This window comes from Triturus cristatus, chromosome 9 (assembly GCF_964204655.1).
Source record: "Triturus cristatus chromosome 9, aTriCri1.1, whole genome shotgun sequence".
NCBI lineage: Eukaryota > Metazoa > Chordata > Amphibia > Caudata > Salamandridae > Triturus > Triturus cristatus.
In genome coordinates, this window is record NC_140592.1 from 614,432,890 (window position 1) to 614,448,802 (window position 15,913).

Consider the following 15,913-nt stretch of genomic DNA (forward strand, 5'->3'; position numbering starts at 1 on the left):
AAGTGTGGGCTGACACATTTTAATTTACACCATAGTTTTCATTGTCAAACGGCTAATATTCAATATAGTGTTTACCGTGGGATTAAAAAATGACATGGACTCTTTCTTAAATTGTCTTGTGGAAAATCCCAATTTGTACCGACAGGCAGCATTTAAAATAAATCATGAGTTATGGTACAGTGCTTATTTTAAAATGTATGTATTTATACAATTATTTATGCAGATGCTTCAGTGGCTGCAGAAGAAAAATGCTCCAGCCACATCTTGTGAAACACGCAAGTCCCCAGGCTCCAGTTCGGAAGGACCAATGGCAAATGCAAATCAGGGTTTTGAAAGGCAAACAAGTGAAAGTGGCAGGATGCCCGAAAAGAGGAGAAGAGTCGATTCGGAAGACGAAGTATTGTTAGATGGCTGTGGCACTAACGACAGTCACATACTCCTCCAAGGAAATGTGGTGGAGAGTGTGGATCAAATTGATCACCCAGCCTGCTGGTCTTCGGAACAACTTGAAATCAAACGTACAGAGTATCCATGGCTCTTCTTTTCCAAAGGCAAGCTTGGATGTAAAGTGTGCAGGAAGGTAAATCTTAAAACAGAAACAAGTCAAGGTGTGCATCTTTCCATGGAATGGGTAGATTGCTTGGTCATCCCATATGGCCCTTCTAAAGACAAGCAGTTAATTTCTCTGCGGAAAAAAATATTTCGTCATAAGAATAGCTCCTGTCATCTGAAGGCACTAGCTATTTTAGAACAGAGGGCCCGTGAAAGTATTCCACAGTACAATTTGAAAATGCAAATGAAAGTACAGGAAGAGACATGCCGTGTATTCAGAACTGCATACAAAATAGGCAAACATGAGCGCCCTTTTTCTGATATGCCGTTAGATATTGATGTTCAAAAGATGAATGGTGCAGACTTGGGCAGAGTCTTGCATTCAGATCACAGCTGCGCTGATATAATAGACCATATTGCTGCTACAATGAGGTCAAGGCTGATTGATTGTATCTTGCAGAATGAATCAAAAATAAGCCTCATGATAGATGAATCTACCACAGTTAGTAAATTGACCACACTAATTATCTGTGTAAGAGCATGTATTGATAAACACAATGAGCCACTGACCTTTTTCTTAGACCTTGTTGAGTTGCCAAGCACAGCAGCAGATATAATCTTAGATACCTTACTTGCATGCTTAGAGAGACACGGTTTTACTGATGAGTATTTAAAAAGTCATTTGGTTCAGCTTGTGACAGATGGTGCTTCCAATATGATAGGTAGGAAATCCGGTGTGGCAACTCTTCTGAAACTGAAATATCCACAGTTGAGTGTATGGCACTGTGCTAACCACAAGCTGGAGCTTGCAGTGGGTGATGTTTGTAAAGAAGTTGCAGGCATTAATCAGCTCAAAGTTTTTTTTGATAAACTATATACCACCTACCATGCCTCTCCGAAAAATCAAAGAGAGCTTGGGGAATGTGTTCTGGAGGTAGAAGTAAGACTTCTGGCAATTGGAAAGGTGCTAGATGTACGTTGGGTGTCCTCAAGTGAAAGATCTGTGAGAGCTGTTTGGAATAACTACAAAGCACTTAGTAAACATTTCATGGAATCTTCCGAAGACTCAACGAGGAGTGACATTGAGCAGAGGAAATATGCTGGTTTAAACCGTTTATTAACCTCCCTGGTGTTTGTTGAAAATATGGGCATTTTATATGATGCTCTCACAGAATTGAGTGACCTATCCAGAAGGCTGCAGCGGCGTGATATGACCATATATGAGGCCGATCGTTCAATACAGATGCAGATTTTAGTGTTTGAATCAATGGCTGAGTCACCTGGGCCCTTTGCTACAACTGCATTAGATGCTGCTGAACGGATGCAGTTTGCTGGTGTAGGACTGCAACAGAACAAAGGCTGTGTTAGCATCAATAGGGCACAGTTCTTTAGGAACTTAGCAAATAACCTGCGAAAAAGGATGACAATGTCTAATGCATCAAATGTTTCTAGATGCACAACCACAAACAATGATGAAATAGAATACAAAGAGTTAGTACATAGAATGAAACTCCTACAACCAGTTTATTGGCCAGATCAAGTAGACATCTTATACGGTGAGGGAGAATTACAAAACCTTTGTAGCAGGTTGCATGTATTTGATACCAGGCAGTACATCCTTGGTTTCAGAGAGTACAAACAAAATAAAAATTGCATCCCTGAAAGCCTGAAACCATTAATGCAAATTATAAACACCTTTTGTACCTCAACTGCTGAATGTGAACGGGGCTTTAGTGTAATGAATGATGTGCTCACACCACTGCGGAACAGAATATCAATCAATCGTCTGTCTTCTATAATGTTCATAAATATCGTGGGGCCACCTGTCATAGAATTTAAACCTGAATTTTATGTTCAGAAATGGTTAGAAAAAGGGAGGAGAAGTGCAGATGAAAGAAACTGCATGGCTCGGAGACAAATGGCTTATGATTCCACTTATAAGCGTATTTGGAATATTCTGTGATTGGAAACATGTCCCACATTGTAAATGAATTAAATATAAACAACTTATATATTAAACCTCAAATAAACATGTTTATTGAGTCTTTGAATTAAATAACGTTATAAGCTGTAACTGGTCAGTGAAATGCCAAACTTTCAAAAATTGGTATGTTTTGCTATTTCTAGCCACACCTCCGACTCCGCCCACTAGTCCAATCCTTGGGTTATTCCCGCCCCCTGAGTCTCCGCCCACAGTTCCCCTACTTTTTTTTCCCCACTTCGACCACTGAGTCTAACAATGTGTCCCGCCCCTCACTAAGGAACCGCCCCCACAACCCCGCTCCCCAATCCTTCTCAGGGACCCGGTAGGAAGACATGACTCCCTCATAGGCCTTGAACCACTGCCCAATATCATCATTTGAAAAAAATTATTTCACCACATCTTTGGGAATATACATCCTGGATTCAACAGGAAATGACCGTGTGCTGCCACCAGAGGGAGTAATCTCTAAGCTTTTGGCCTTTAACTCCAACTCCCTCAAAACCTTTTCATGTTCAAACTGCCTTTTCTTCTCTTCTATGACTAACTTCCTAGTTTGCATTTCAAATTCCAACTGCCCGTTTAACTTGAGCTTGGTCAGCTCCATCTCATGCCTCCTGCATCTTTCTCTGTCCTCCAGCTCCTCTGGAGACAGACTCTTGGCAGAAACACTGCTACCTGCGAGGGAAGGTGCTCTCCTTCCTCCTGGACCCAATGACCCACCCAGCCGCTCCTCTGCATTCTCAACCCCTTCCACATCCTCAGGGGTATTCCTAGCTTCTACCCAGGCCCTCAGCGCCTTGTAGAATTCTTCCTTCCTGTTGAGCCCAACAATGGAAACATTGAATTTCTTGCAGAAGTACTTCAGCTGCTTTACTTTGTAGCTTTCTAGTTTCTCCTCTTCCCACTCAAAATCAACAGAGGTGATGGACGCTGTGTCCTCCAAGATAGTTAAACTTGGCAAAAATAGAAAATCCCAAAAAGAAATCTACCAAAAGTATGTGGTTGCATTTTGGTCTGCACTCACTAGTAGTGTTCACCAATCACTGTATATGAGTCACAAATGCAAGTCCAGAATCCCACCGATGACCACCAATGTTAGAGTTGGGGGTCTCTAGTTGGCACAGCTATGCACTTGTGACAAATAGGGACCCTTGCCTCTAGTCAGGGGAAGGGGAAGGGGGTACACTCCTAAAATAACCTCTGCTCACCCCCTTGGTAGCTTGGCACGAGCAGACAGGCTTATCTGTCCACAAGATCTGGATGGGGGCTCCGAGCCAACACCCACTCACTTTCTCCGGACCTTTAAGCAAGTCTCATTAGAACAGACCCATGAGGCCATAAGAACTTGCAAATCAGGCTCACCCCTAGATGCTTGCCCTCCACTGATTCTTCACAAAATAATAGACAGTCAACCCCATTAATAATCAGATAGTGAATTCCTCCATCAGCACAGCCATTGTTCCGGACGAGTGGAAGCTCGCGCTTGTGAAACCACTGAAGAAGAAACAAAACATTGACTCTTCCGTGCTCTCTAATCTTCGGCCTATCTCCTTACTTCCATTGCTTGGCAAGATAACAGAGAAGTTTGTGCATAAAGAACTGTCTACATTTATTGAGGATAATAATATTCTGCACCCTCAACAATCACGCTTTCGCCCCAAACATTCCACTGAATCAGCTCTATTGGAAATAACTGATGCACTAAAAACCATAGCCAACAATGGCAAGAAAGCTGTCCTCATCCTACTCGATTTGTCGGCTGCGTTCAATACTATTTCCCACAGCATACTTCTGAAACGACTCGAACGTAGCGGCATCTCAGGTACTGCCCTAGACTGGATTAAATCCTTTCTTACCAACCGTAGACAAGCAGTTGCCCTTTATTTCAACGGAACGTAACATAACAACTGGTTTCCCACAGGGCTCAACTCTGAGCCCACTGCTGTTCAATGTCTACATGACCCCTCTCATCCACTTAATAAGATCATTTGACATTGAAGTCACGTCCTACGCGGTGACACCCAATTGATCCTTTCCCTAGACAACAACTCATCCTCGACTGAACTTACCTTCAAACACTGCCTCACCGCAATCATCCATTGGATGAGAGAGAACCATTTGAGATGCAACACGGACAAAACTGAAATCCTCCCCATAGGGAAAAATGTCCAATTCCAACCTGGCAACTGGTGGCCAGATGGGACACCACCCCCCCGGACACAGTCAAGGTAGCGAAAAACTTGGGAGTAAAATTCGACTCCGCGCTCACCTTTCTTCCCTACACCACGGCAGTAGCAGGGACATGCTTCAGTCTCATTAAATCCTTAAAAAAATTCTTTGACCTCATCCCCCTTACTGCCAGGAAATCAGTGACAGTGGCCCTGATACTCTCGCGTCTGGACTACTGCAACAGTCTATTAGCAGGTACCAAGAAATCCACATTAAAGAAGCTGCAGGTTGTCCAGCATGCCACGGCTCGACTCATTTTGAAGCTTCCTAGAAGATCCTCAGCATCTGCAGCCCTACAAGCCCTTCATTGGCTCTCTGTACATAAAAGAATTCTTTTTAAAATCCTTCTCATTACATTCAGAGCCAAACACAAACTTGGACCCAAGTATCTCTCCGCAAGATTCACCACATACACCACAACTAGAAATCTCAGGTCCTCCACCGCCAACTGTCTCAAGCCACCCTCCTTCAAATATAAAACTAAGGGCGGTAGAACAGTGGCCGTCCTGGGATCCAAAGCCTGGAACCTTCTACCACCCCACCTGAGATCATTTGAAACAGAGACACTTTTCAGGAAGGCTCTTAAGACTTGGGTATTTGCAGCCCCAGAGGAACTATGTCACTCCCTTATTTAGAAACACTAGTGCCTCTCCTCTCCTCTTACCTCCAACCTCCACAGCACCAGGATGCTCTTCGCGGAGTGACAGCCAGCGCTCTATTAGAACCAACTTACATTACATTACATTACATTATCTCAGAGGCAGTGTGTAAAGCATTTGTGAACACATACAGTAATCACGTGACAACACTACAGATGGACACCACACAGGTTTTATATAAAAAATAAGTATTCTTTATATAGACTTAACACAAGACCATAAACGACAAAAATGCACAATACTGTTACTTAAAAATTGTAGTTTTAGCTTAGTTCTCTCTTAGATCTTAAATGCGACACTTTGAGTCAATGTACCTTTAGATGCGACACGCATGACAACGAAAGTAGAGTGCATTACCGCTGTTAATTCACACAATACTTTCTAAAAGTGGCATTTTCAAACACAGAATGTTAAAACCAACTTCACTAAAAGATGTATTTTATCATTCTGAGTTCAGGCATGCTAAACTCGAATTTCTAAGGTAGAATAATCAAACTGCCCATTGTGGCCTATGGAGAACAGGTAGCCTTGCAATAGTGAAAAACGAAAATGGCTGTAATTCACTATTAGGACATGCCACACACATCAGGGCTTGCCCTACCTTATACTTACAATGCACCCCGCCCTTGGGCCTACCATAGGGGTGTCTGACATGAAGAAAAGGGAAGGTTTAGGGACTGGCAAGTGGGTGCACTTGCCCAGTCAGCATGACAGTACCAGACTGCACGCAGGCTCTGCAATGGCACAACCAGTGCTGCAAGCCCACTAGCAGCATTTGGATTACCAGCCCTGGGCACTCCTGGTGCACTGTACTATGGGTCTGACAGGTAAACCAAACCAGCCAATCATGGAATTACTAATTCACACATTAATTTACAATAGGGACACAGTGCCCTATGCATCTAACACCAGCAAAAATACATAAGGCAACAGCAAAAAAGTGTAAGGGAGACCCACGTCAAGTGCCAGTTCTAACAGTCAGTAATGGTGATTTTTTAATATTTAATCTTTTGACTGTAAATTACTATTGCAATGATCCATTTGCCATTTTGAATCATATTTTGTACAATCCAAAAAATCAATTTGATGATGAAAAACGATGACTCCTTGCCTGTCAAACTTTCTCCAGATGGTCAGTAATGGTGATTTTTTTAATCTTTCGACTGGAAAATCACTATTGCACGTGTATTATTACTTCTGGAACTGAAATAAGTGTGTTTAGAATCATTTTGCTGCCTGAAATTGGTCAAAATAGAAGCTTCTGAGTAGGAGGAAAAGTCTGTAAAAATGGCAATTTTGGTCACTGTTAGGCTCTAAAAAGTCGTCATTCAACATGAGGCACGATCCAATTGACATTTTGAATCATTCTTTGTACAGTCCAAAAAATACATGTTCTGATGAAAAACGATGACCCTCGACCTGTCGAACTTTCTCCAGATGGTCAGTAATGGTGATTTTTAATGTTTAATCTTTTGACTGTAAATTAAATTACTATTGCAATGGAATTCTCACTTTTGGAACTGAAATAAGTGTGTTTAGAGTGATTTTCCTGCCAGAAATTTGTCAAGTTTGGTCACTGTAAGAGTTTAAAAAGTCGTTATTCAACATGAGGGCAATCCAATTGACATTTCGAATCAATCCTTGTACAATCCAAAAAATAAATTTTCAGATGAAAAACTGTTGATCCCGGACCTGTGGAACATTCTCCAGATGGTCAGTAATGGTGATTTTTTAATATTTAATCTTTTGACTGTAAATTACTATTGCAATGGAATTATCACTTTTGGAACTAAAATAGGCGTGTTTAGAGACATTTTCCTGCCTGAAATTGGTGAAAAGAGAATCACCTGAGTAGAAGGAAAACAGCGTTAAAAATTGGTTATTCAACATGAAGCATGAGCCAATTGACATTCTGAATCATTCCTTGTACAGTCACAAAAATAAATTTTCTGATGAAAAATGATGTCCCCACACCTGTCGAACTTTCTCCAGAAGGTCAGTATTGGTGACTTTTTAATCTTTGACTTTAAACGACTATTGCATGTGTATTATCACTTTTGGAACTAAAATAAGTGTGTTTAGAGACATTTTCCTGCCTGAAATAGGTCAAAAGAGAAGCTTCTGAGTAGGAGGAAAAGTCTGTAAAAATTGCAATTTTGTTTACTGTTCGGCGTTAAAAATTGGTTATTCAACATGAGGCATGATCCCATTGACATTTTTTTTTTTTTTTTTTTTTAAAAACCTTTATTTATGTCAGTCTGGAACACAGCTATTCAGACGACATCCCGGAGGTTCGGCAGCCAATTAAGTACAACACATGGAAGTGTCCACAGCTCTGGTACAGGAAAAAAAAAGGTTCCTTTTTTTTAAAACAACCTAAAGTAAATAACACAAGCAAGGCAGTATACACAATGAACTCGTGCCAGTTCCCGATGGGGGCGCGGCCCCATTCCCAAAGTCAGAACAAAGCCACCGGTCGGGTGGATGAGGGAGAAGCAGAGGCGCTAACATTCTAGCATATAATCATCATAAAAATCCCAAGTTGGAAGTGAAGCTAGGGGGAAAGTTGCTCCTCTAACGGTTCAGTGGCCGGGGGCAGACATATATCACCCCTATACTGGTTCCATCGCCCCCATATCTTATGCCATTTCTTAGGCCGCCCCCGGGCACTATACACCGTTTTCTCCCTAAACATGCTCCAGTCCATATTTTCCATCCATGCTTCCATAGCGGGAGGTCTCTGAGAACCCACAGTCGCGCAATATCACGCTTCGCCACCATATTCCCTAGGGTCACCCATTGAGTCTGCGCCGCATCATAGTCAGTAGGACCCCAGACATTCAAAAGACAGCGCCGTGCCTCTGGCAGCAGTGCAATACCCGTGACCTCCTGCATCACAACATGAATTCGCTTCCAGAACTCCGTGATCACACCACATTCCCATATGATATGTAGGAAGGTACCCACCATCCCACAGCCCCTCTTACATAAGCCATCCTCGGAGAAACCCATATGAATCAGTCGGGGCCCCGTGACATAGACTCTATGAAGTATCTTAAGCTGCACCAGCCTTAGTCGTGCCGGGATCGCGACCTCCTTAGGAGAGGAGATGGCCAGTCCTCATCATCCAGTTCAAGGCCGTCCCTAGTCCACTGATCACGCACCCCTAGGAGGAGGTCAGTCCAGACATTAACAAGCTTCTTGTAAATTAAGGAGATTGTACTCTCCGGCATATGGCCATCCAGGATCCGATCCTCCAAGGCAGAGGACTCAGGCACAGTCTCCCCCTCGACGAGGACGGACCGCAGAGCGTGGTGTACCTGTGCATACCGGAAATATTCCATACCCTCCAGATCGTACTCCGTCCGTAGCTCGTCAAACGATTTCACTCGTCCCTTAACCAGCAGGTCCCCCACCCTGGATATCCCAATCAGGTCCCATTTCTCGAACCCCTTCGTGTGCCAAAGTTTCCCCAACATATCAGAGTCAAACAGCGGAGTAGCGAGGGTAAGCCTATCCTTCCAACCCAGCGAGTTCGTAACGGCCTTCCACACGTGCACCGCCGTCTTGGTTGGCCCCATGAGGGACCCATCCATTGACCTGGAGTAGAGTGCTCTAAAGTAATTACCCCCGCGCAGCAACCACCGAACCATAGCGAAGCCGGGGCTCAGCGCCGGACCGTAGACTCCATGGTTGATCGCACTCAACTGAGTGGCCCAATAATATCTTCTAATGTCAGGAAGCGCAATACCCCCATCGTACCACGGAAGGGTCAGCTTTGCAATAGCTATACGCGGTCGGCCATCCCACAGCAACGAGCGCTGGAGGCTCTCGACCTCCCGAAAATAGCTGGCCGGGACCAGCTCCAGGGTATTCTGCAGGGCATAGAGAAAGCGGGGAAGAGACATCATTTTGAACAGCGCGGCACGGCCTAGGAGGGAAAGCGGCAACCACCGCCAACCCGCCACATCCCGCCGCAGGCGCGTCAATGGAGGGAGCAGGTTTCTCTCATATCGAACAATTGGATCGGTGGAGATATAGATCCCTAGATACAAAAAGCCCTCCTGGGCGATCTGGATCGAGCAATTCCGCGGGAGAACAGGGACGTCTCCACTTAGGGCATACAGATACGACTTCCCCCAGTTAATGGTGAGACCCGAGTTCCTACCAAAAGAAGTCAAAACGTCACAGACTACTATGAGAGACTTCCTGGGTGAAGTGAGGTATAGCAAAATGTCGTCGGCATAAAGAGAAATGCGGTCCTCATGATCTGGTGACCATCGGATCCCCCTTATGTCCGGGTGCCATCGTATCCATGCCGCCAGTGGTTCAAGAGCGAGAGCAAACAACAACGGCGACAGGGGACAACCCTGCCTGGTGCCGCTCCCCAGCTCGAACGGGCAGGACACCCTACCATTGACCGCGACTTTAGCCAAGGGTCCTTCATACAGTAGTCTCACCCAGCCAACAAAGCCAGGTCCAAAGCCGAATTTTGCAAGTGCAGCCCACAGATATGCCCACTCTACCGTGTCAAAAGCCATCGTGGCTTCAAGTGCAGCCACAATGGTCGACTCCCGCAGCGTCCCCGTCCTTGCAAGCACGCCGTGGATGCGCCTAAGGTTCAACGCACTGTTACGGTGCGGGATGAAACCGGATTGGTCCGGGTGGATCAGGTCCCCGATCACCCTTATCAAACGGTTGGCCAGTATTTTAGCGAGGATTTTCGGCTCGGCATTAAGTAGCGAAATCGGCCTATATGAGCTGCATTTATTCCTGGGCTTGCCATCTTTGTGTATGACCACAATTGTCGCCAGGCGTTGGTCGAATGGAAATCATCCTATCTCCCGCGCCTCTACAAACATGTCTCGCAGGTGTGGAGCGATCTTGTCCGGCCGGAGTTTATACAACTCAATTGGCAGGCCATTCGGGCCCGAGGCCTTGCCCGGGCGCAGTGAACGAATAGCACCCGCAACTTCGTCAGCTGTGATGTCACCATCTAGATCTTCCCTGTCTATGTCAGAGAGGCAAGGCAGAGCCAGATCGCGCAGAAGTTCACACGAGTCCTCCACCGGCCTGTCCGACACAGAGGTATAGACCGTGCGGAAATAATCTGCGAAGCACTGGACTACGCCATCCGGTTCAGTGACAATAACGCCACCCTCTGTTACTAGTTCTGGCACCACACGATTAACCCGCTCTTTTTTATCCAGCCACGCTATTAGTTTCCCGGCCTTGTCCCCCACATCATACAGTCGCCCCTGCTGCTCCCTACTCAGGGCTTTGGCCGCATTCGTCACCAGGGCCTTATACTCCGACTGCTTTAGGCTCAATTTATGCAGCGTTGCAGCCTTAACCTCCTCCTCCAAAACCAACTCTAGAGCCGCTCTCTCCGCCTCGATCTGTGCGACCTCCGCATCCCTCCGACGTTTGGCTGCCGCTATCAAGGAAAGGGCCTCTCCTCTCAGCACAGTTTTAAACGCTTCTCACAAAGACACCGCAGACGTGACCGAGCCTAGATTTTCCTGGAAGTAGAGGTCGACCGCCTTCAGCACCGCGCTACGAGTCCTAGGGTCATGGAGATACCAGGGGTTAATCGGAGCCACCCTGCTCACCACTCCTCGACCAACATCCATACAGATCCACACCGGCGAATGGTCAGAAATACCCCTAGCCATGTGCCTAGCCTCGGACACAAAGGAGGCGTGTGCAGCCAAAGTAAGAACATAATCAATTCTAGAGAGACTGCCATGCGCCCCGGAGTGGAAAGTGTACTGCCGCTGAGTGGGATGCAGCAGTCTCCAACAGTCAACCAGACCAAGGGTATCCACAAAGTCTGAAAGCCATTTCTGCGCCCCCCCAGAGCTTCTTGGCGGGTGTCTATCAAGCAATCCGGAACCAACCGCATTAAAATCACCACCCACCACCAACATTCCCTCTGGAAGATCCAACAGAGCCCTCCCCAGGTCCGCAAATGTGGAGGGCTGCAGCGCAGGAGGGACATAAACAGAAACCAAGACAAGCGTCCTGCCCTCCCACCTCCCCGCCACAGCCGCAAATTGCCCCCTTTCATCAACAGTGGTGGAGTCAACCTCAAACGGCAGCGAGGCCCTAACAAGTATTCCAGCCCCTCTAGAGCCCGAGGAAAACCCCGAGTGTGCAACGAATTTGTAGCCCTTCCTGTTGAGTGCGTAGCACGTGTTACCTATCAAGTGCGTCTCTTGCAATAAAACTATGTCAGGGGAGCATTGCTTCAGAAATTGCAGGACAATCCCTCGCTTAATACGATCCCCTAAGCCGTTAACATTCCAACTGAGTATCTTTAAGCCCCTACCCCCATCCCGAAATGTAAGGAGACCTCCACCCCCCCGTAGAACCGCACTCGAGCTACAGAAGCTTGCATCACTACGCCTTGCAAAACAAAAACCAACAACAACCACCTCAACAACCCCATTCCACCCCCCACCCTGCACCCCTGCGTAAGCTTAAGACCCCCCCCAACTTGCAGTGTGCCTGTCGCCCTATTCTAAAACTAGTCTACAAAAAGAACCCCAGAGGAGGAAAAATCTCCCTTCATACCCCCGCCGCCCCCCGGGCTACTACCCTCCCGGAAAGACCGAAAACTGTGATTCACTGTCCTGGGCAAAGTCAAAATGATCTGGCACCAGAGTCCTCACTCTTGTTCATCACGGCCACCTTCTGCTCCACCAGCATGCTCCCCGCTAGTCTGTCATTGGGGCAATGTGTCCAGCCAGTCTCCGACCATGTCCGGTGATTCAAAAAAGAAAGTCCGCTCTTCATACACCACACGCAACCTGGCCGGGAAGAGCATGGCGTACTTCAGTCCCATCCCTCTTAGCCGTCTCTTAACCGCCAGGAAGCTCTGCCTTTGCTTCTGCACCACCTGGGTAAAGTCAGGATAAAAACTCACTGTGGTGTTCTGGAAAGTCATCGGGCCGGACACTCGTGATGCTTGTAGAATGGCGTCGCGGTCCCTGAAATTAAAGATCCTGGCAACAATAGGTCTCGGGGGGGCCCCCACCTTGGGCCTCCCACCAGGGACTCTGTGGGCACGTTCAACAGTAAAGAACTTACTGAGGCCTTTGGGCGCCAGATGGTTTACCACCAAGTCCTCCACGAACAGGTCCACCGACTGCTCCTCCGAGGTTTCCGGGACCCCAATAATGCGCACGTTATTGCGCCGTGCCCGGCCTTCAAAGTCCTCCAGCCGTCGGGCACAGAGGTCGTTTGCGGTCCTCAAATTACGGACTTCCAGCTGCAGATCAGAGATATCTCCCTTGAGGCCAGAGGTTTTAAGGTCCAAGGATTGAACCCGTTCATTGGTTTTCCCCAGGTCTGCCCGAATCAAGTTGACGTCGATCGAGATTGTGTCCACTTTATGTGCCAGGGTCTCGAATTGCTGCCCAATAGAGGACTGCATCCCCTCGATGGCCCCCATGATATCCTGCAGGGTTGGTTCCGTAGCGGGGGGCAAACCTTCTTTCAAGGCTTCCAATGGCCGTCCCGATCCGCCCGGTGACCCCTTCTGCTGGGCATAACGATCCATGTTGTTGGTTTGGGTGTATCCTCCCCGCCTGGTATTCTTGGGCTTCTGTTTTTCGGCTTCCGATTTGGCCGACATCGTGATCTGCTGCAGAAACAATCCCCTTGCCCATCCAGAGAAGACGGGGCCCTCTGAACCTTCAGTACCCACGCCGGGCCTGGGCACGTGACGACAATGCAACAAGTGACCGGCGCGACTCACTCCCAGGCCAGGGCGCAATGAAAACAGGAAAGCGAAAGTGATGACACCGTCCTTCCAATGGCTCGCCCCTCACACGGCCGCTGTTGTTCAATTAGTGCTCGGGCACCGTGCCAGCGCAAGCCCCGGTCATCTTCCGGGGAGTAGGCCGCAAACTTCCATGTGGCACAACTTCGGCCTCCGGTGGGCGATTTCAGTCCGGACAGCGACGATCACCTCAGCAACGGCTCGCCTCCAATATTCCGGGTGTTAAAAACAGGATTCTTCACAGGATATTTGCCGGAGGGAGCGAGGGTCTCGGGAGCTCTGAGCTCACGCGGCCATCTTGATCACGCGCTAGGCTCCTCTTCCCCATTGACATTTTGAATCATATTTTGTACAGTCCAAAAATTCAATTTTATGATGAAAAACGATGACTCTTTGCCTGCCGAACTTTCTCCAGATGGTCAGTAATGGTGATTTTTTAATATTTAATATTTTGACTGTAAATGACTATTGCATAAGTTTTATCACTTCTGGAAGTAAAATGGGTGTATTTAGAGTCGTTTTCCTGCCTGAAATTGGTCAAAATAGAAGCTTCTGAGTCTGTAAAAATGGCAATTTTGGTCTCAGTGAGGCTTTCAAAAAGTTTTTATTCAACATGAGGCATGATCCAATTGACATTTTGAATCATTCTTTGTACAGTCCAGAAAAAAGAATTTCGGTTGAAAAACAATGACCCCGGACTGGTCGAACTTTCTCCAGATGGTCCTTAACGGGGATTTTTTGATGTTTAATCGTTTGACTGTAAATGACTATTGCATATATATTATCAATTCAATTCAATTCAAATAAGTCTTTATTTCGATTAAAAATCATAAAAGACATTTACATTTAAAACATAATAGTCAAATTCATTTACGTAGGTGTTTGCAAAATTATACATTAAAATGATGATCAAAAGGAAGAAAGTAGATCCACAAAGATAAGATGCCTTGATATGTAATAAAGAATTACAACTAATGAAACTTCTGACGATTGTGCCACAAAAATTAGTACCAGTAATCTCAGAATATATGTAAAAAAATAACCAGGTGTGTACCCTAAAAACATGTTATCGTAGCCTCATCTTCTTAGCTTGTATGGCACACATCCAACTTAAACATTTGCGACAGCAATCACTGTGGATTCATTGGTGTCTGTTTATAGGATCCTAAATGCTTCGTTGCCAGAACTAATGCCCAAAATCAAACAAATTGGTTTGAGCCATTTGTTCCTAGGGATTTTGTAAACTGGGCATACAAATAAAATGTGTTTTAAGGATTTGTTCTGTGTAGGACAGAAGGGGCATTTACTATGGTTCAGGGCATGCCATTTACTAACAAACGAGTTAATTGGGAGAGAACCCACTCTAAATTGATGATAAAGTTTCCTATCATTTAAAACAGTAATGAGATCCCAATAGCCTTCGTACCCTAAATCATGTTTAAGCTCTAAGAATTCCCTTGTTAGTGATTGCTTTGTTAAAGAGGAGAAGCGCTTCATTTTGACCATGTTCCAGTACACCGCCTTAAATTCCTTCTTTGAAGGAAAGGGATTATCAACAGGATTTTTCCACAGTCTACTCATCCCCATCTCGCTCAAGATATCTTTTGTCCGTCTCAGCCAGGGAATTTTACACATACTATCTGCCTCCCTGACTTCAAGAAGAGCCTGGGCGTACAGGGAGAGTTCTGGTGTAACCCAGAGCCTTCTCCAATAAGCCACTGGTCTAAACTGCGCTGTGTCCTCAATAAAATAACAACCCAAATCTAAAAAGAGGGGCAATAGTGGTGTTGATTGGAGAAGACCAGTTATGGCCCTCAGAAATTTGTTTTGGGCTGTAGCCAGGGGAACTAAGTTGTCAAAGCCCCATAATTCTGCCCCATATAAAACTGAGGCACTCATTTTAGAGTTATATATTTTTAGGACAGGTGCGAAAGGCTTGGTGTGGGAAAGACGCTGTTCCTTCAACAGGGCACTGGACAATTGGGCGTGTTTGAGGACCAAATGATTGATATGAGGCTTCCAATTAAGTTTACTACCTAAGGTAATCCCCAAATATGTAAATACATGAGTCTGCTCTAGGGTAACATTGTTCATAGCAACTCTGCCTTTTATGACCTTGTGTTTGTGTTGAACCATAAATTTAGTTTTTTCCACATTAACTATCAGGTCATGGTCCTGACAAAACTCCTCAAATCTAACAATAGCCGACTGGAGTCCTTTTTGTGTCTTGGAGATTATCAAAGTATCATCCGCAAACATGAGCAAAGGAATCTTCATGTCTGCTTGGGTACGAGCATCAGTGGGATGATTCTGGAAATACTGCACTACCCTATTGATGAACAAGGAAAAGAGGGTTGGTACTAAAACGCACCCCTGTCGAACCCCCTTTGCTACTGGAAACCTATCTGTAACACTTCCCTGCGAGCCCCAGCGCACCTTTGCATAATTTGAGCCATGTAATATAACTAAAATGGCCAATAATTCCAATGGCATGCCCTGTTCCACGAATGCTCTCCACATTTTAGTGCGTGGAACAAGATCAAAAGCTGACTTGAGATCGATAAAAGCCGCGTAAATGGTACCCCCTCCTATAATTACCACTCTCCAATAAACTAAAATGAACCTAAAAACCTGGTCAATAGTGCTGGTGTGTGAACAGAACTCCACCTGCAATGGGGACAAAATATCATATTCGTCTATCCA

At 45.8% G+C, this 15,913-nt stretch overlaps 1 protein-coding gene across 1 annotated transcript; it reads left to right on the forward strand.

The window, feature by feature from the left end:
- The first annotated feature begins 223 nt into the window (after positions 1–223).
- On the forward strand, positions 224–2,515 carry LOC146798386 (E3 SUMO-protein ligase KIAA1586-like). Its single transcript, XM_085627736.1, has one exon. It carries the CDS (start codon positions 224–226, stop codon positions 2,513–2,515), a length of 2,292 nt encoding a protein of 763 aa, XP_085483862.1.
- Positions 2,516–15,913: the final 13,398 nt, after the last annotated feature.